The sequence below is a fragment of the Podarcis melisellensis genome (genome assembly GCF_964234715.1).
Source record: "Podarcis melisellensis genome assembly, chromosome: 1".
In the NCBI taxonomy this organism is placed as follows: domain Eukaryota; kingdom Metazoa; phylum Chordata; class Lepidosauria; order Squamata; family Lacertidae; genus Podarcis; species Podarcis melisellensis.
Window position 1 is genome coordinate 111,004,007 of NC_138528.1, and position 18,555 is coordinate 111,022,561.

At 42.7% G+C, this 18,555-nt stretch overlaps 2 protein-coding genes across 3 annotated transcripts; both read right to left on the reverse strand.

The window, feature by feature from the left end:
* Window positions 1-1,234: 1,234 nt before the first annotated feature.
* On the reverse strand, window positions 1,235-8,938 carry NUP35 (nucleoporin 35). Of its 2 annotated transcripts, none has more exons than XM_081898356.1 (9): window positions 8,755-8,938; window positions 7,019-7,189; window positions 5,529-5,656; window positions 4,652-4,712; window positions 3,852-3,993; window positions 3,185-3,254; window positions 2,952-3,080; window positions 1,917-2,081; window positions 1,235-1,806 (listed from the first exon to the last, which is right to left on the reverse strand). In XM_081898356.1, the coding sequence occupies exons 1-9, from the start codon at window positions 8,786-8,788 to the stop codon at window positions 1,729-1,731; spliced, it is 978 nt and encodes a 325-aa protein (XP_081754482.1). In that variant the 5' UTR covers window positions 8,789-8,938; the 3' UTR covers window positions 1,235-1,728. The 2 variants fall into 2 exon arrangements, with proteins under 2 accessions (XP_081754482.1, XP_081754481.1); XM_081898355.1 differs by lacking the exon at window positions 8,755-8,938 and adding an exon at window positions 8,348-8,502.
* A 3,184-nt stretch (window positions 8,939-12,122) lies between these two features.
* Window positions 12,123-16,867, reverse strand: DUSP19 (dual specificity phosphatase 19). The gene is made up of 4 exons (XM_081899194.1): window positions 16,391-16,867; window positions 16,074-16,120; window positions 14,928-15,080; window positions 12,123-12,593 (listed from the first exon to the last, which is right to left on the reverse strand). Exons 1-4 carry the CDS (start codon window positions 16,614-16,616, stop codon window positions 12,387-12,389), a joined length of 633 nt encoding a protein of 210 aa, XP_081755320.1. The 5' UTR covers window positions 16,617-16,867; the 3' UTR covers window positions 12,123-12,386.
* Window positions 16,868-18,555: the final 1,688 nt, after the last annotated feature.

The following is an 18,555-nucleotide window of genomic DNA, read 5'->3' on the forward strand; positions in this document are numbered from 1 at the left end:
TCCATGCAATTTGTTCTGAAGTGAAGGGGTTTTTAAACAGCATGCTAACACTCTGCAAAGGCTGCCAGTAAATGGGCAGATGAGACACAACTCAACAAAATGGTTCATTAGCGATGCAGAGTATGTTACTGTTACACTTTATGAAAGCTTTAAATATTGATGATTTTTCTTCAACTGAAGTGCTTATCTGATGCCTTTCAGTCGGCACACAGGTAAAGTTCCTAAGTCTACATAGATAAAATGAGACATCAATTTTCACTGTTCTCAAGAACTAGAGATGTCAAGTAGCAATTACAGAGCTATGTGACTCCACCTTCGCTCCCACATCATCCAGCTTAAAATGCCAATATACCAGAGGATTAATAATTCCAGAGGGGTACCTGTATGCCAGCTGGGAGCACAAAGTAGGGAAGCCAATAAAAAAGGAAATCTTGTTGCACTTCAAAGATGAATAAACTCCTTATAGGTGTTCATGGACTGATCTGTGTTCACGCTATTGCATAGAGAATAACCTCTTTCCCACAGTAGCTAGCTCACGTTAAGAACTCCATATAATGTAGTTTTAGGTATGTGCCATGATAGAAAAGTGAGAAACACGTTTGCACAATTTTCCAATTGCAGGGCTGCAGGCAGATAAATTAATGAAGCAGCAGCATTTAAGCCATATTGTCACAGTATCTGGAGGGGGAATTTGTTGTCAGGACTAAATTCTAGGCACCCCTGCTGGTTGGCACATTCCTGCAAAGTATTAGACAAGGTTGCTTTGTATTCTTGCCATTATTCATTTCGTTGTACACCGCTCAAAAATATGTATGCGATTTAGCGAGCAAACCTTTCTTCCCTGACAAGGGTAAGAGAGAAAGATCTGTCCTGGGCCCTGCAATTATACGGCTGCCAAGACAGGAGAGAAGCAGCATCTACCTTTTCCCCTCTTATTGACTGCAATGTGAGGGAATTTACATTCATAGCCCGAGGGCTGCTTTAGCGTTAATGGCCATGGCCAGGGGAACAGGGGCACTCTGGATACAGTGGTATGGTATCCTGCCAGCAGTCCTCCCTCTCAGCTGGCATTTAGCCTGCTTAAATCTCTAGGTGAACCTAGGGTCGCTCCCCAAGTTACCTAGAAGGTTTTGTAGTGACATTTATACAGATCTGATGTTTATTTGAATTGAATGACTTATATAAACCAGAGGCAGCTCACAAATCAATAGCACCACAATTTTTTTTATTAAGAAAGATACAAAAAGGTTTGACACTTGCAGATTAAGAAACAACCTGTCCAATCAAGTTTATATAAACACGATTGTGTTTGGGACAACATTCAAATTAAAGTATTTGGTTTAAAACTAGCAAAATCTATGCCAGCATTTTATGCAGCAACCTCTAGAGAGTTTATACCACATTTTCAGGCGAGAAATAAAACCATGAGAAATTACAAACAGTGTTACCACGTCCTGGAACCAAGACTTGCTTGTCAGGTAAAAGTTCATTTTTACTTGAACCATGCATTCACTATAGAAGGTAAGACTATTAAACACTGGTTTCAACAGTTTAACATCTTAAGAATAAAGTGTAAATCCAGCTGCCGGTTAAAGTGCAAATTACATGTGTGCCAAGTTCTTTTTCAGAAGGCAGAGGTGATGTTGAAATGCTGCCATTAATGGTTATACAACTAACCAGAGGCACTGACAGCCTATTACAAGCTCCAGCTAAGTTTACTTCCTTTTGCTACCAGCCAAACATGTATTCCAGAGCTTTGGAGACAATGCTTTCATCTTTCCTTGGAGTCTGTCTGTCAGAAACCACCTAAAAAAGAAACACACACAAAGTAGCAGATCTGTATATTCTAAATGAGCAAATACGAATTCCTTTAATCCAGCGCTAAAGGTGACTTTTTCACAGTATTCCCTAAATACCTGGTAGTCACTGGTTGATGCTTTATAAGCTGTAGCAAGAGGTCTCATAGTAGAGATTCTTTGAGCGCTTGAAGGCTGCACTGGTGTGCCCAGTGTTTTCATTGGTGGCGTAAAGGCTGAAGATGGGGACGATACAGTGCATCTGTCTGTGCTTTCCATCACATTCTGCAAACAGAGATCAAGTAGTCCATTCAGACAAAGTAGTTATCAGAGTCCAAGCATTTTTGGAAGCCTAAGAAAGTAAGGTTTCATCACTAGAACTAGTCAGAGACTCTCCCTTCTCACTGAAGAGACAGTACAGAAGAGTTCACTTACTGGAACTTGTCTGATTACCAAACTGCACTAGTGAAATATGTCAAGAGTGATTTAACAAGCCATGAGGGCATGATACCAAACACAGCCATGGCTAGGAATACAGGATCATTAGAAGCTAGAATTCTAATGATCCCTTTGATGTAGGCTGACATTCTAAAGGTTAGAGTTTGCGTTCTTGAAATATGATATATATTGACATTGAAAAGCTAGTTATTATGTTTGGCACTCAATCTATAAAGAAGATTTTCCTTTAATATAGCGGCCTCCAGATACGCAATATGACTATTAGTTCACCACTCTATCATTCTGGAATGGAAGCAAAATACTAAATACAGTACCCAAAACATTGTAGTCAGCTTATCTACCCAATTCTCCACATTGTTATTCCTATAATGTCCTGTATTGGTAGTTCCTCATGTTATCACATCAGGCCAAACTTCAAATTAAGATCATTAAGGGACTCTGCTAAAGTGCATTGAGGCGCTCGGCTAAAGTGTATTGACATACAGAAATTGCCAATCTTTGCAAGACAAAAATGGTGGTCACGGGATTAAGAGTCATCTACACTTTGTGACAAAGTCCAGAATTTTTATACAGTCATCTTATGCTTGTTTAACTTACACAATCCCAACTTTGCACAGGTGGTGGTGAGTAAATAAATAAATAAGTAAGTAAGCAAGCAAGTAAGTGAATGAATGAATGAATATTAAATCAACTTACTTTATCTATACAAGGCTTCACTCCAATCATGATGGATTCACCAAAAATTCTTCCATCTTTACTCAAGGCTTTCCGGGCTTGCAATTTTGACTGATAGTGAATATGCATCCAGTTTCCTGTGTTAGACATCTGTAATGTTTAGTAGGAAGCAGTAAGGTTTAGACAGTAAGCTAAGCATAATGGCTGAGCTTCATTTATATATATATAAAAAAGAGGTACTAATCTAGACTTACAACATGCTTTAAAATGTTTCCATACTGTGCAAACTGTAGTAGGATGTACGAAGCAGATGCTTGAGGAAACCTGAAATATTGACAGGAAATAAAAAACAGAAATAAAATTTAACTACTCAAAATTCTCCAAACACTGCCAAACCTGCTACCTATTTCCCATCCCTACATTTTAGTTTGTCTCATGGAGTAAGATGGGAAAAGGAGAGAGGTCAAAACACAGCACAGTTTAGCCCAAGTACAGTACTAGAATATTGAAGTCCAAATACTTCTTTTTAGCATTGATTGTAGACCAGGATGTGTTTCAGTGTACAGATAGGAGAGTAAAGATGAAGAATTAAGATGTTTAGAATGTTTCAATTGTCCTATTATATAAACTTTACTATGTCAACAAACAATTAATCTCCTAAATTAATAAAACAGGAATAGCCAAGACCAAACACCAAATATAAGAGGAATCTGAACAAACATCATCCAAGTTATATGAACTGCAGAAATCCACATGTCTCATCTCTTATATTTTTTATCATCATCCTATGCCCCAACATAACTTGAATCCCAGCCCCTGAAAAGCTTAGGGAAGCCTGTTAAGACCCATGTTTAAATGAGTACATGCTCATCCCTGGCAACATAACCACCTCTCAGTCTTACAGAACTGCAGCTCACTTACCCAAACACTGTTACCCAAGTGTCATCTAGATGATCATCTGATGTTAGGGCATCTCCTTGAGTATAGAATGGATCTAGTTGAGCTGGTGACATTGTGCTCTTCCTGGGTTGTGCAAGACTCGCGGGACTGAAAACACTGGCACCTGTCAAATTGTGGTAAGATGCACCTCAACTATCACTATAGTTAAAACTGAACTAGGCATTTTAATTTGAAACAAAGAGCAAACACCATGCATTAACACAGAACTCAAGTAACAAGAATCATACTGTTGTTCACATGTTAGAATAGTAGGAAAAAGCTGCTAGTGTTGACAATGGTATCTCAAAAGCCAGTAGAATAGCTCAACCTCCCTCTATGACTAACGTTCTACACAAGAACGGTTCTAGGAGCAAGCTAGCCCATCTGCCATTAAGCAGATCATATATACTCTGGATCCCGTTCGCATCCAGAGGTACCACTGTAGTAGTAGAATCTCAGACCAATATTTTCACTTCTGAAGACAAACTGTATCTGGCATCATGACAACAACTTTGCTACTATCTCTCTGCTTACTTCATAACAGAAGCCAAGGCTCAGTTAATGTGCACCAGGCTATCAGGCCTACAGGAACATTTTACATTGCAAACCTATACATATTCTCTCATAAGTAAGCCTTATTGATTTTAATGAGATTTACTCCCAGGGAGATTGGTATAGGATTGCAGCCTTTGTCAGTGCCACATGCAGATGTCTGGTTTGCCTATAGAAAAAGCATATGATTAGCATGCTAGAGCACTATATGAAGCAGTATGATGTCCTACCTGTTCCAGGAGTCACTGGCATAGATCCAACAAGTGGACTCTGCGTCACTGAAAAGCTGACCTGCATTAAAGTGCAGAACTTGGTTTGAAGCTGTTTCGAAAGTCAGAAAATTAACTATTCTGCACCATTTAGATAACATTTCCACAGTAAAAATCAGACAATATTATACATTAAAAACTTGAACAGGCATGCTTCTATCTACTGAACTGCTGTGAAAGGGGGCATCATCTATGTCCTTTTTAGATCAAACAAAACTGAATTGACTACTAAAAGTATAAAGTTAAATGGTACATGGTATTGGGACTTCTTTTACACACGTCCTCCAAATCCCCATTTTGCATCCTGGCTACCATATTTAGCCCCAGTTGATATACTACTCTTCCACAGTACTGAGATGCAGACAAGGTTCCTTATCAGCCACAGAGGGTAAAGTTAGGCAAAACTAATAGATGGATGTTTCAGCCTACATAGCAATTATAGTGTGAACTCATCTCTCTACATCTCAGCTACCACGCTGACCCTAGTAACAAGCTGACAGTACCATTCCAAATGCCATATATGCATATACATATATGCACGTGCGCACACACACAGAGAGAGCAATTGCTTGTGCACCTTTATTTGCCTTTAGAACTGATGTATAGACCACTAAAAATTAACATAATTATGAAAGCAACTTTTAAAATATTTTCCACACTGAACATACAAGATGACACACAATCTAAACTGCTTAGCATACTGGAAGGACTTAGTTACTAGTTTTTCCCACCCACAGCAAATGTATCCAACAGCTGAAATGTCTATCAAGCTAGAGAAGAATAAGAATTAGTTACCAGAAACAGGTTTAACTTTGCAACCTCATTAACGGTCACTTACGGGCCTTCTTGAAGTCAGAGGTGTTGATCCAAGACCTGGGCTGGCTACTTCATCGTATATACTTCTAACTGGTGGAGCACCACCTTTATCTTTGTGTGTTGGAACTACTGGCTGTGGAGGAGATCCACCTATATGAAATACAGTACAACGTTACAAGCTGCTGTGTCCTTCTTTCTGATCCTAAACATCTTGTTACACCCAAACCAGGTATACAATTCTTCCAAAACTAGGCTTTATTAGGAACGGACATGCATTATGATTTGAATGAATGAAACCTTGGTAATGTAATCAACTGCTGGCATAGTATTAAGGTAATTCCTGCCATTTATTGGGAATTAAATCACAAATCCATTTTGTTTATATCAGGGGTGTCCAACAGATCGATTGCAATCTACCCGTCAATTGTGGGGTTTCCCTGGTTGATCCTGGACAATCACGGGACCCCGGTGGCTCCCCCCCCCCCAAATAATTCTTCCATCTTTGCTCAAGGCTTTCCGGGCTTGCAATTTTGACTGACAGTGAATATGCATCCATTTTCCTGTGTTAAGACATCTGTAAAGTTTAGTGGGAAGCAGTGGTCCCCCAAAAAGCTCAACAACTTTGATGGGTAGATCACTGCCAGTTTTCTTATAGATTGCAGTCTCTTGGAAGTTGGATACCCCTGGTTTATATGATGCAACATCTCCAGCAGCACCATCAGATTACCTGAGGAGGAGCACTTTGAGAAGGGTGGGAAATACTCACTCTCTCTCTCTCTCTCTCTCTCTCTCTCTCACACACACACACACACACACAAGTATTCCCATGAAATAATTTCCAATAACAGTTTGAAATTAAATTCAGGGCATTTTACTGTGCGTCGCCCCCATCCCCCCCATCAAGTAGTTCACTTTGGGTTACTGGGTGGGATGCAATATTTATACAGCGTATGAAATTAATGGGACATACTTCTAAGGCTTTGCTTATGAAATACAAGTAAAACACAATGAATCTAATCCTAATACAGTGGAACCTCGTGTTACGTACCATCCTCTTTGTGAACACTTTGGGTTACAAGCTCCGCTAACCCGAAGTAGATGCTCCGCTAACCCGGAACTTTGCCCCGGGATGTGAGTGGCAGTCGCACGCCGGCAGCGTGGCAGGCGCGATTAGTGAAGGCGCGCCTCATGTTACAAGCAGTTTCGGCTTAAGAACAGACCTCCAAAGTTCATAACCGGAGGTACCATTGTAGATGGACTCTTGATAAGGCAGGAGTACATCCAAATAATGAATGGGATCTAATTGGTTTTGACAGCAGCCTCCAAACAGGAAATAAAGGAGGTCAATCACTGTGCTTAAAACATGCAGCAATGGCAGTATATTTAGCCTCTGATCCTTGGAGCTAAAGGCAAGAGGTACCGGTATATTTGAACTGTAGCACACCAAAATGGATAATCACACTCTTCCCCTACCACCCCAATACTAGAGGTTTCAGTTCAGAACCAACTTACCCGCATGAAATGGTGACCTCACTTCCATCACACCAACGGAAGGGCCGCTGAAGGATCGAGGCTGTGGTGTCACAGGAGTTGGTAAATCGCCCATCAAAAATCCAGGCAGGAATTGAGCACCAGCACCAGGCTTGGGAGAGGTAGGGGAACCCAGTGTCATTGGCTCAGTACCTGCATTAGGAAAGGGTGTGCATGGCATACTAAGTCTCCACAGACTGAATGATCTAGCTATCCCCAAACACAACTTTAGAGAAACACTGTAAAGGGTGATCCAAAACAGTTAGCTAACCTACTCATTTATAGGTCTAGCCATCTAAAGAGGTCAACACATAAAGAAAAACAAGGAGCAGGCAATACCTTTAACAAAATACAAAATGGCAGCATCAAAGTAGCTGCCCCATTTTAACTAACAATGCTCTGAGGGTAATTGACAGAACAGTGAACTATCCCGAAGATCTTATTTTAACTTTTCAGAAGTTTCAAGGTTATTGTTGTTAGTTTTTCTTGACAATAATTATATTGCTTTTTATTGCTTTGAGAGTTTGTTTCTATTAAAAGCAAGCAATGCTTAATTTTCATGAAATAAACACAGGCGACTCCTCATTTACACAGGGATTACATTCCAAACCCCCATGTGTGCCACTGCATCTTCAGGTCAAGAGGAGAACCTCCCCGGCCTGAAGTTGATGCCCCCTTCAACCTCTGGGGTCTCCTCACGAGCTAGAGCTGCAGCAGGGCTTTGCTGAGGCTCATCAGGTTTCTCCCCCTGCCCCCACTTATTGATTTCCAGGGTGGCTCATATACACGGTTACACGTGAATTGAACACGTGTAAATGGAGGAAATGAGGGACGCGGGTGGCGCTGTGGGTTAAACCACAGAGCCTAGGCCTTGCCAATCAGAAGGTCGGCAGTTCGAATCCCTGCGACAGGGTGAGCTCCCATTACTCGGTCCCTGCTCCTGCCAACCTAGCAGTTCGAAAGCACGTCAAAGTGCAAGTAGATAAACAGGTACCGCTCGGCGGGAAGGTAAACGGTGTTTCCGTGTGCTGCTCTGGTTCGCCAGAAGCGGCTTAGTCATGATGGCCACATGGCCCGGAAGCTGTATGCCAATAAAGCGAGATGAGCGCCGCGACCCCAGAGTCGGCCACGACTGGACCTAATAGTCAGGGGTCCCATTTACCATTTAACAACATCACTCAGATGCTTCATAAGGAAACAGGAATTATTATTATTATTAAATTTGTATCCCACCCTTTAACTACAGATCTCAGGGCAGTTCACAAGATAAAAATCCACAGGGCCCAATATTACTTCCCCTTCAGGACGCACCTGAGCCAACAGGCCTAAAGGTCAACGTAACTTCCCGACCAGGGGCTGAGGTGGTCGTCTGAACGCGCATGAAGACATCTTGGGGTTTCATGGCTCCCGGCGATGGGCTGGAGAACCAGGGCGCTTATCTCCCCCCGCGCCCCCTCTCGCCCCAAAGAAGTCAAGGAATCCCGCGTTCCGACGCCAAAGTGACGTCACAGCCACCAATCGCCAGGAAGAGGCCCCGCCCCCCCGCCCGAGGCAGAACTGAGCCACGCCCCCTCCCACGCCACGCCCCCGCGCCGAGGGTTCAGGGCGTCCGTTAAACGGCCACAAGCTTCTCAGGCGGGGAGAGGAGGGGATAGGAGCCGGGAAGCGAACCTGCCGAGAGAGACACCCTCAAGGCTCGGCCCAGGGGCTAAACTCACCCACGGACGAGGAGGAAGGCAGAGACAGCTCCATGGCGAAAGCAGCCGCGCGACCCACTACACACACCCGACTCCTGCCCTCAGCTTGCCGCTTTCAAATGCGGCGCAAGCGCAGCGGCGTGGTCGGGGAAACGTCACTTCCCTTCCGAGAGCGAGCGAGCATCTTCACTTCCGCCATAGAGAGGAGAGCGACGAGGTCTTGTCTACGCATTTGTTCTCTATGGTCTGTCCGTCCGTCTCCCCCCCCCCCCCCACCTCCGAAACACACGTTCTCACTGCGATGTCAAGCCACTTAACTTTTTAAGGCGTAGCAAGGGGGTGCTAATAGGAGGATAAGAAGGATTTTTTAACGAGGATGGATCTGTGTGTGTTCTTCTGCCCCACAAGAGGAAGAAAACTCAGGATGCAGCTCTGCATCCCCTCACTTGGAAGGAAGCCTTACTGAAACCAACATTTGGGTCAGTGTTTCCCAAGCTTTGGTCGCCGGCTGTTTTTTTTGGACTACAACTCCCATCTTTCCCAGCTGGCAAGATCAGTGGACAGGGATGATGGGAATTGTAGTCCAAAAGCAGCTGGCGAATTGTAGTCCAAAAGCAGCTGGCGAACCAAGTTTGGAAAACACTGCTTTAGACATTTGCTAAATTGCCTTGCCGTGTTCTTTCAAACTCAGGCCTTTATACATGTTTAGTTTAAGTTCTTGAATGCTTTCTGCCCTAATGATGATGTAATTAAATTGTTGTCGCCCTCCTATTGCAAATGCAGTATAAATTGGGTGAGGCAAGGGAGGCTGATGCTGAGAAACAGGAGCTTTACCCACAAGTAAATGTGCCTGAACTGGCGGTGACTGACCAGGGACAAGACCTTGGTTTGGGGTCCAAGTGGACGGCTCAATCAAGATTTCAGTGTGTTGGTGTATGTGTGTGAGACAGATTCAGTGCTAGGGGTCATTGGTGAAGGAACTGAAAATAAAACTTCCAACATCGTGCCATTATACAAATCAATGGTGTGACTGCATTCGGAATGATGTGTTCCAGTGGCCTCAGCTCAAAAAGGGCAACCAAAATGATTGAGGAGATGGAGCAGTTGTTTTATGCAAAGGTGCAAAGGATAGATAGGTTTGTTTGTAAAACAACCAGTGGAGAGACCATTCAAAAAGAGGGAAATGACACTATTGGATTCCCATTCTTCACAGCCAGAAGGAAATAAAATCCTTATGTTTCAGACTGGCATCCAGCTCCAGACTTCTAGCACTTTTCCTCTCCAGCCTTTTTCCAAAAGACCTGAATGCAACTCCACTTTGAAGCTGGCTTGAACCAGAGCATTTATGTAGAATGGAAACACATTGCAGCATTTTGTTGCAAGTCTCACTCGTAATGTCTTATTGAACAGTTTGTCTCTAGAACATCCCTCATGTCTTCTTTCTAGCTTACGTAGAAGCAAAGGCCAGGTTGCCAGGGCAACCCACGAATTCACTGAACAAATCCTGTGATGTGGATGTTTAAAAATAAAGATCATTTTGTTGAATCTGGTCAAATCTGACTGCTGATTGTGTGGGGATCTGCTGTTAGCTGCACAAGGGGTTAGCTAGTGTATAATAGAACATGAACAACAGAGGTCATAGGAGCCAACTCCTAGGGGCCAAGGTCCCTTCACACACACCCCCCATAAAATATTTGACAGAGCCAGGCCCCTCCCAAAGTTGATGGGAATTGCCATTCAAATGGGGGTGTGTCATGTCATATCACGAGATTGACTATGTGAGCCTGTCATGTCATGCGATCAATTACCTCCCCCCCCCACCCCATATTTTATTCAAGTGGGCAGCCCTGAAAGAGGTTCTGTGGAAAGCCAAGGAAAGATGCTAAGCAGGACAAATCATGATGAGGATACATCATTCACTGGATTGTTGTCATTTTAAGATGTACTAATAGCAAACCTATGTGCTGAGTTATACCCATGCAGCTAAAGCAACAATACTGAAAAACAAGAGGTATTTGGGTTTTTTTAGAGCTATTGGGCCCTGCTCTTCAGCCAAAACGGCTCTTTGACCGGCTTACAATCAAAACAGGACAGTCCCTACCTGTAGACTTACAATATAGTTGTATCTTGGATCCCGAACGCCCTGGAACTCGGACGTTTTGGCTCCCGAACGCCGCAAACCCAAAAGTGATTGTTCCGGTTTGCGAACGTTCTTTTGGAACCTGAACGTCTGATGGGGCTTCCACGGCTTCTGATTGGCTGCAGGAGCTTTCTGCAGCCAATCAGAAGCCGTGATTTGGTTTTGGAAGTCGAACGGACTGCCACAACGGATTCTGTTCGACTTCCGAGGCAAGACTGTAAAATAAAATGATGCACAAGGGAAAAGCAATAGGGAGGGAAGAGCAAAATCAAAACTCAGTCATCCCTTTCTAAACAGTTCTGCCTATAATGACCAGCTGGTACAGCTTATGGGCAGGATGTGCCTGATGGGTGCTTGGCCTCCAGCAAAGCTGATGAAATAAGTCCCGATTCCTACCTCTCCCACTGAGGCCCCTGCTTTTGACTATGCATTTACTGCTGGTCCCGCCAATCCTTATTTGCCTGCTCTGGAGTCTGGTCCCTCCTGTTTTGAACCACAGGTCCATCTCTACCTTACTCTGACTGACTGCCAGACTCACCTTGGGTTCTGGAGCCCAACAATCTACTGCCTGATCCCACTGAGTTCTAACACACCCACACCATAGTTGCACATTCTGATAAGAATTGGCTCTTGAGATAAAACTGGTCCTGAACAGAATGCCTTACTAAGGAGCCTGAATTATTTTATAAACGGGTAATATAGGGGAAAATGGGCTGGGAAACAGGTCACATGAAAAATTGACTCCTCCTATCTATGCCTACCTGAGCTGTAAGAGTCTTTTTGGAGGCCTTAATCCAGGTGCTCCCAGAAAAGTGAAGTGAGGCTGGTGGCTACAAAAGAGAAGGCCTTTTTGGTAGTGGCACGTTGGCAATGGAGTAGCCTCCCAGAGGGGCTCTCTTGGTATCTCCTCTATGGCACCAGGTGAAAGCCTGTTTACTCACCCACGCTTTTAATTGGGTTTTAAACATAGGCTTTTTTCTTTTATTGTTTTAAATGATTTTCGCATTGTTTTGCTAATAGCCTGCCCAAAAAATAATTATTGCTGGTCAGCTATAACATTATAATACAAATACTAATGTGAAAGCTTTAATTCTGTTATCCTAAGCAAACTTTTATCAGTAGAAAAACATTACAAGTGATGTAACCTTGCTGGTGCTTTTGTTACTGTTCTATATTACTTGTAGATTTCCGTCGTTGTAATTAAACAAATACTTTTTAAAAAGGGATGAAACAACCACCAAACCAATGAGGCTTTGCAAATCCATTTTGATACTTTATTGTTCTATCCCCTTTTTTGAAAATTTAAAAAAAAACCACTGGATATTTATTTTGAAGTGTTGTGAACTTAAAATTATACAACGAATAGAGTGAAGCTAACTTTATAACAACAGTTTTAGAGGTGTAATTCAGGGCATCTCATTACAATGCAGTAAAAAAAGAAAAACCAACAGCTTCTCTCAGTACAGTGCAAGCACAAAGGCTATTTTTTCCTCTTTCATAATTATATATTGTTTTAGGTTTCCATGCTTTTATTATTGCACTGATGGTATTTGTGGAGTTGCTCCATGAAGCCAGGATTTGGACAGATAGCAGGTCTTGCATTTTTCACCAAAGTAAAGGCCCTGGAAAAATTGAGTCCTTCTGAGTGCATTAGGAAGCCTATGATGATAGCTGCTGCGCGAGAGACTCCTGCATTACAGTGAACTAGTACCACACCATCCTCCAAGAGAAACAAAAAGAGAGAGAGAGAGAGAGAGAGAGAGAGAGAGAGAGAGAGAGCGCACATTTAGAAAACCATTATCAATAACAACTGATATCATGCCATTTTCTCTACTGGTAAAGCATTCTAAGCGCCAATCCAAGAGCAAATTGTTCCACCCAAATATATGATATATATAAATAGCATCATCAAATGTAGATCTTACAATATTACACACGTTTGCCTTCTGTTTCATATACTGATCTTGAATTTCTAGTAAGCAGCATGCACTCAAAGATCCTTCCACTGAACAGATAAGTGAGTACTATCAGTCTTGCCTGTACTGATCACTTGCTGGGAGAAGTTGGTTAAAGGGAGGATCAATTCCAGTCATCCTATCTCTCAAAGAGGTGCCTGATATCTAATCAGCTTTTGCTGATTGTATAGAAACTAACAGGATAATTTCCCGTTCTGCCATCTGTGTTAAATTAAGTATCCACTTCCAAGTTTAAACTAACTACCGTTTGTCATTATGTCCAAACTGGAAACTGTGGTTAGTTTCAACTGTGATTCATTGGAACAAATCAAGACCAGAAAGCATGGTTTCTGTATCAATAAATCATAGTTTAAACTAACCACAGTTTGCCCTTTTGCAAAGTATCCACAAAACTGCAGTTGGTTTTAACCAACTTCCTCTGATCTCTTCCTCAGATACACGCCAAAGGATGAGAAGGGAGAGCCTGTCTCTGAGACCAGAGTGGACTTGTTCACAATCTAATGCTTTATTAATTTGTCCTGCTTTATTTGGTGGAGAGTTTTAATCAGAAGTGAATAAATTATGTTATTTTTCCTACGGTAACAAAAGCATCTTGTATTATGAAGCATTAGTATCGTTAGAAAAGATTATATGGGTATTCTTGAGTATAAAGGACTAATCAAACAATTAAACCTCCGAGGTAGAACAGTGACACTAAGCTACTTTGAATGGCAAATCTAATTTAGAAGGGAAGTGGAAACTGTAACTTGAAACCTCAAGGAGGGCATGAAATGAACACAGGTTTCAGGTAACTTGTAAACAATATGCTGTGTTCCTTCCTTCTAAAATAACACAAAGCTTGATGGAGCAGTATTATCTTCCTCAATTCCAGACTATGTAAATAATGAAAATCTCACGGAATCACCTGGAGTTAGATTTGAAAAGCCAAGATATTGTCAGCTTTTAGCATCAAACATGCTGATTATGGGAAATGGATCAAGCTTTGTTTTCCTTGAACAAGTGGTTATGTACAAGAAGTGCCTTTCAAAAATAATTATTCTAATACAGTGGTACCTCAGGTTAAGAGCTTAATTCGTTCTGGAGGTCCAAACTGTTCTTAACTTGAGGTACCACTTTAGCTAATGGAGCCTTCTCACTGCCGCTGCGCCACTGCCATGCGATTTCTGTTCTCATCTTGAAGCAAAGTTCTTATCCCAAGCCAAGGTACTATTTCTGGGTTAGCGGATTCTGTAACCTGAAGCGTCTGTAACCTGAAGCGTCTGTAATCTGAGGTACCACTGTATAGAATTCTACCTTTCCTTATCAAAACGTATGTGGGGGAAATTATATTTCTGTTTGCACACCAAAACTTCCTCTCTTTCTCCTCTCTCCACCTGCCCTCTCCAAATCTGCTCCAAAGGGTTGCAGAAAACTTAAGACAGATTATGGGGAGTTGTGGTGGTGGACAGGGAGATGAGAAAGAAGGGCATTTCTGCTGCGTGGCCAGAAGTCTTTGTGCTAACGAAACTACCTCACAGGTGTTGGCATCTCTAGTAATGATTGTTATGTCCAATACAGTGTGGTCAGATTTATCAATAAATGCCATGGAGATGTCAGCAGATCCAACAACATCAGCAAAAAGGGGAAACTTCTGGATTTACATGCTGGATTTCAATTTGGAGGAGAGTATCACTTAGCTTCAGCAACTGAAGGCTTTCTAAGCCTTCCATCCTCAAAGTTCTGTAACGGCATCATTTCATTTTGATGGATCAGCTAGTTCCATCTAGTTCCATTTGGAGTTCCATCCAGCTAGTTCCATCCAGCCAGTTCCATTTGGAGAATCCAAAACATTTTGCAACATAAATTTAAAATACCCTGTTTTGTTAATCACAGTATTCATTTAGTAATTAACAAGTCCTTAAAGGGATCCAGAGCAAGCCTGTGTGAAGTACAATTTGATGTTTCTATAACAGTATTTAAGAGTGGAAGCTCAAAGAATTTTAATTTATCTTAAGAATACGTGCAGTGTAAAATATGTACATTTGCTCTCACACACCCTGCCTCCAGTCACTCATTAATGACACACAGAAACAATTTACCTTTAATTTGACTTGCTCAATGAATTCAAAACATTCAGGGAAATAGGAGGCAATGTCAGTCTCTGGCAGGTCAAGAATAGGAATGGTCTTATATATGTAGTCATTGGGGAAGGCATTTGCAACTCCATAGGCTACGTTGAGAACGTGGGTAACCTAAAATACAAAAGAGAAATCAAGACAGAGGCAGCTTTGCAACCTCTACATTCTGGCATGGCTAAGGACCTCAGTCAACAACAGCTGAGCAATCTTTCACAAAGGCTAACATGCTTCCATTTTATTTCTTGAACCCAAGTTCAAAACTGCAATGAAATTAAATATTTTGCTATACACAAATACTAAACCAGGCCCTACAAAGCTTAATGAATGTGACCTAATGGGGCTCAAGAATAATGTAAGACTAAGAGCAGCCCACTTTAACCCACACTTAATCCAATGCAGACACAGTCATCTCAATCCTAAACATATTAGTTGAAGACTTTAGGGGCAATTAAAGCATCAGAACTAAATCCCAGGGAGTTCAGTACAGTGGTACCTCGGGTTAAGTACTTAATTCGTTCCGGAGGTCCATACTTAACCTGAAACTGTTCTTAACCTGAAGCACCACTTTAGCCTATGGGGCCTCCTGCTGCCTCCATGCCGCCGGAGCACGATTTATGTTCTCATCCTGAAGCAAAGTTCTTAACCTGAAGCACTATTTCTGGGTTAGCGGAGTCTGTAACCTGAAGCGTATTTAACCCGAGGTACCACTGTACTGCCTACTTTCGAGTGTAACTATGCATAGGATTGCAGTTTAACATTTAAGTAGAACTTACTGCCATCTAAGTGTGCGTAGGATCCATTTCAGTTATCTTCTGTCTTGTATAAGGAGCCATATAGTCTTACATTTTGCAATTCCTTCAAATGCTGAGCAACATAAGTTTCAAAGAAACTAAAAACAAACAACCCTACTGCCAGATATCCAACATTCACCCCCCACAAGGCCACTGAAATCAATGGGTGTAAGTCACTTCAGTCCATTTATTCCAAGGGCTCTACTCCGAGTATGACTTAGCTGGCGATGCCCCTTTGAAAAGTTAGATCTCTTTAACACGAGACAGCTTTTTAATAATGGTGATTACGTTTTTAAAACCCACATAGCTACATTACCCTGTATTTTTGCATTGTCTCCAGGTCATGGGCAGCATCTTGTGACCCTGTGAGGAGAGAACAACATTTTATTTGGTAACATGGGCAAGGAGTAAGATACAGAGTGCAAGACCACCCAGCCTATTTCGGATGAAGCCACGGGCTTGTTTCAAATAACACTAAAAGGTGAGTGACAGAGACCATAACATTTTACAAGAGCTAGGAAAGATGAAACTCTTAAATGTCCTGCAAGTCTATTAAATCAGGCAGATCAATATATAAATACAAGCTTCCTAATAATACCCATATGCATCCGTTTCTTGGCTCCACCTACGTACCAAGCAACAGCCAGGGCTTCACCACACCAACTTGAAGATCCAGACTCAGGTCTTGCACGTAACCACAGCCACCCCCATCGTTACCATCCGCTACTTCCACCACGTGCATCCGAGCATCCTTCCAGGTCTCTATGATTCTCTTCCCACTTAGAGTAGTCACTCTGGTGCATTGTTTCTTCAGATTAGTCCTGGAGAAAGATTTGATTTCCTGGGTGAGCGAGTGCATTACATGGGCAAAGAAGCCTTCAAGCTAGTAATAGCAAAGGAGGAGAAAACAGGGTGTGTGTGGGGAAAGAAAGCCTCTTTGCCTATGGCTCTTTCTTTCCGTGGTGGTGCGTAGATCTTTTCCAGCCTTTCACACAGTGCGTGCCCTGAACGCAGTGGCACCCTGCCTAGGAGAGTCAGTCTGCTAGAGGCAGGCTGGCAAGCAAAGAGAAAGAAAGCTTGTGTACTCTATTCAGCTTCCTTTTTCTAAGACCTTTGTGTAAGGCGGTTTCCGATTGGCCACAGGGAAGTGCTTCTGGATTGGTTCAGAGCCCTTTTGTGCCAAGCAGAGAGAAATCTCTCCCAGCTGCCGGATGAAATAACACACAGCCAGCCACACACACTGAGATCTGCTCACACTTCTTCTCGTTTTCCATATCCCTTTGTGGCTGGCAAACCACAGTGTACAGACACCTTTCAAAATGCAAAGTTGAAACGTGCGCTGAAATATTGGAGAGAGGGCATGTTCCTCTTTTTTATCTGTTTACTGGATTTACATACGGCCCTTCATCGCAAGATCTCAGGGTGGTTCACATAATATAAAACAAAATAAAAACAAGTCAATAAGTAAAACAAAACAGCAAAACAATACCTCCCTTTCCCAGACACATTTAAAAGGCTGTAGGATAATAAACAAGAAATGGAGGCAGTGAGAGATTTTATTTTCTTGGGCTCCATGATCACTGCAGATGATGACAGCAGTCATGAAATTAAAAGACGCCTGCTTCTTGGCAAAAAAGCAATGACAAACCTAGACAGCATCTTAAAAAGCAGAGACATCACCTTGCCAACAAAGGTCCATATAGTGAAAGCTATGGTTTTCCCAGTAGTGATGTATGGAAGTGAGAGCTGGACCATAAAGAAGGCTGATCGCCAAAGAATTGATGCTTTTGAATTATGGTGCTGGAGGAGACTCTTGAGAGTCCCATGGACTGCAAGAAGATCAAATCTCTCCATTCTGAAGGAAATCAGCCCTGAGTGCTCACTGGAAGGACAGATCCTGAAGCTGAGGCTCCAATACTTTTGTCACCTCATGAGAAGAGAAGACTCCCTGGAAAAGACCCTGATGTTGGGAAAGATGGAGGGCACAAGGAGAAGGGGAAGCAGAGGACGAGATGGTTGGACAGTGTTCTCAAAGCTACCAAGATGAGTTTGACCAAACTGCAGGAGGCAGTGGAAGACAGGAGGGCCTGGCATGCTCTGGTCCATGGGGTCATGAAGAGTTGGAGACGACTAAACAACAACAGGATAATAATCAGTCAAAGGCCTGGTTGAAGAGGAACGCTTTTGCCTGGCGCCTAAAAGTATATAATGAAGGCACCAGGCAATCCTCCCTGGGCAGAGCATTCCTCAATCTGGGAGCCACTACAGAAAATACCCCGTTCTTGTGTTGTCACCCTTTTGATCTCACGCAGAGGAGGCACACAAAGAAGGGCCTCAGAACACAGAGTCTGGGACGGTTTATATGGGAAGAAGCAGTCCTTGAGGTATTGCAGCCCTGAGACATAAGGGAAAGAGAAAGGGGAGGGCAGCATTGTGGATGGAATTCCCACGGAACAAAATGTTTACTGAATGTTTAGAAAGGTTATGTGGTGGTCGTGGCTACTCTGAGGACCCTGATGCTACTGGGGAATAAGAGTTGGGTTGTAGCGTAGCAGTGCAGCAGCGCTGAAGAGAAGAAGAAGAGGACCATCTTGAGCCCAGAGGAAAAGTGTGTGCAGTGGTGGCTGGTGCCCATTGGGACTGATAGAGCAGAAGGCGGGGAGCTGAACAGTAGGTGGAGCCAGAGAAAACTGATACTAGTTTTGTCCCCATCCTCCTCCCTGCTGAGTTCTACAAGGGCAACATTGAGACTAAGGAGGAGAAAGCTGGCAGGCAGTGACAGATGAACTGGTTGCAAG

Excerpts from the sequence above, each read along its gene's own strand:
- NUP35 (XM_081898355.1), bottom strand. The coding sequence starts at position 8,438 with ATGAAACCCCAAGATGTCTTCATGCGCGTTCAGACGACCACCTCAGCC. Across the intron at positions 5,657-7,018 it reads GAGGTCACCATTTCATGCGG|GTGGATCTCCTCCACAGCCA; the intron begins GTAAGTTGGTTC and ends TATTTCATATAG. Across the intron at positions 2,082-2,951 it reads TGAAGCCTTGTATAGATAAA|AATGTGATGGAAAGCACAGA; the intron begins GTAAGTTGATTT and ends CTCTGTTTGCAG.
- DUSP19 (XM_081899194.1), bottom strand. The coding sequence starts at position 16,616 with ATGCACTCGCTCACCCAGGAAATCAAATCTTTCTCCAGGACTAATCTG. Across the intron at positions 15,081-16,073 it reads AGACAATGCAAAAATACAGG|GTTACCCACGTTCTCAACGT; the intron begins GTAATGTAGCTA and ends TTTGTATTTTAG. Across the intron at positions 12,594-14,927 it reads TTGAGCAAGTCAAATTAAAG|GATGGTGTGGTACTAGTTCA; the intron begins GTAAATTGTTTC and ends TTTCTCTTGGAG.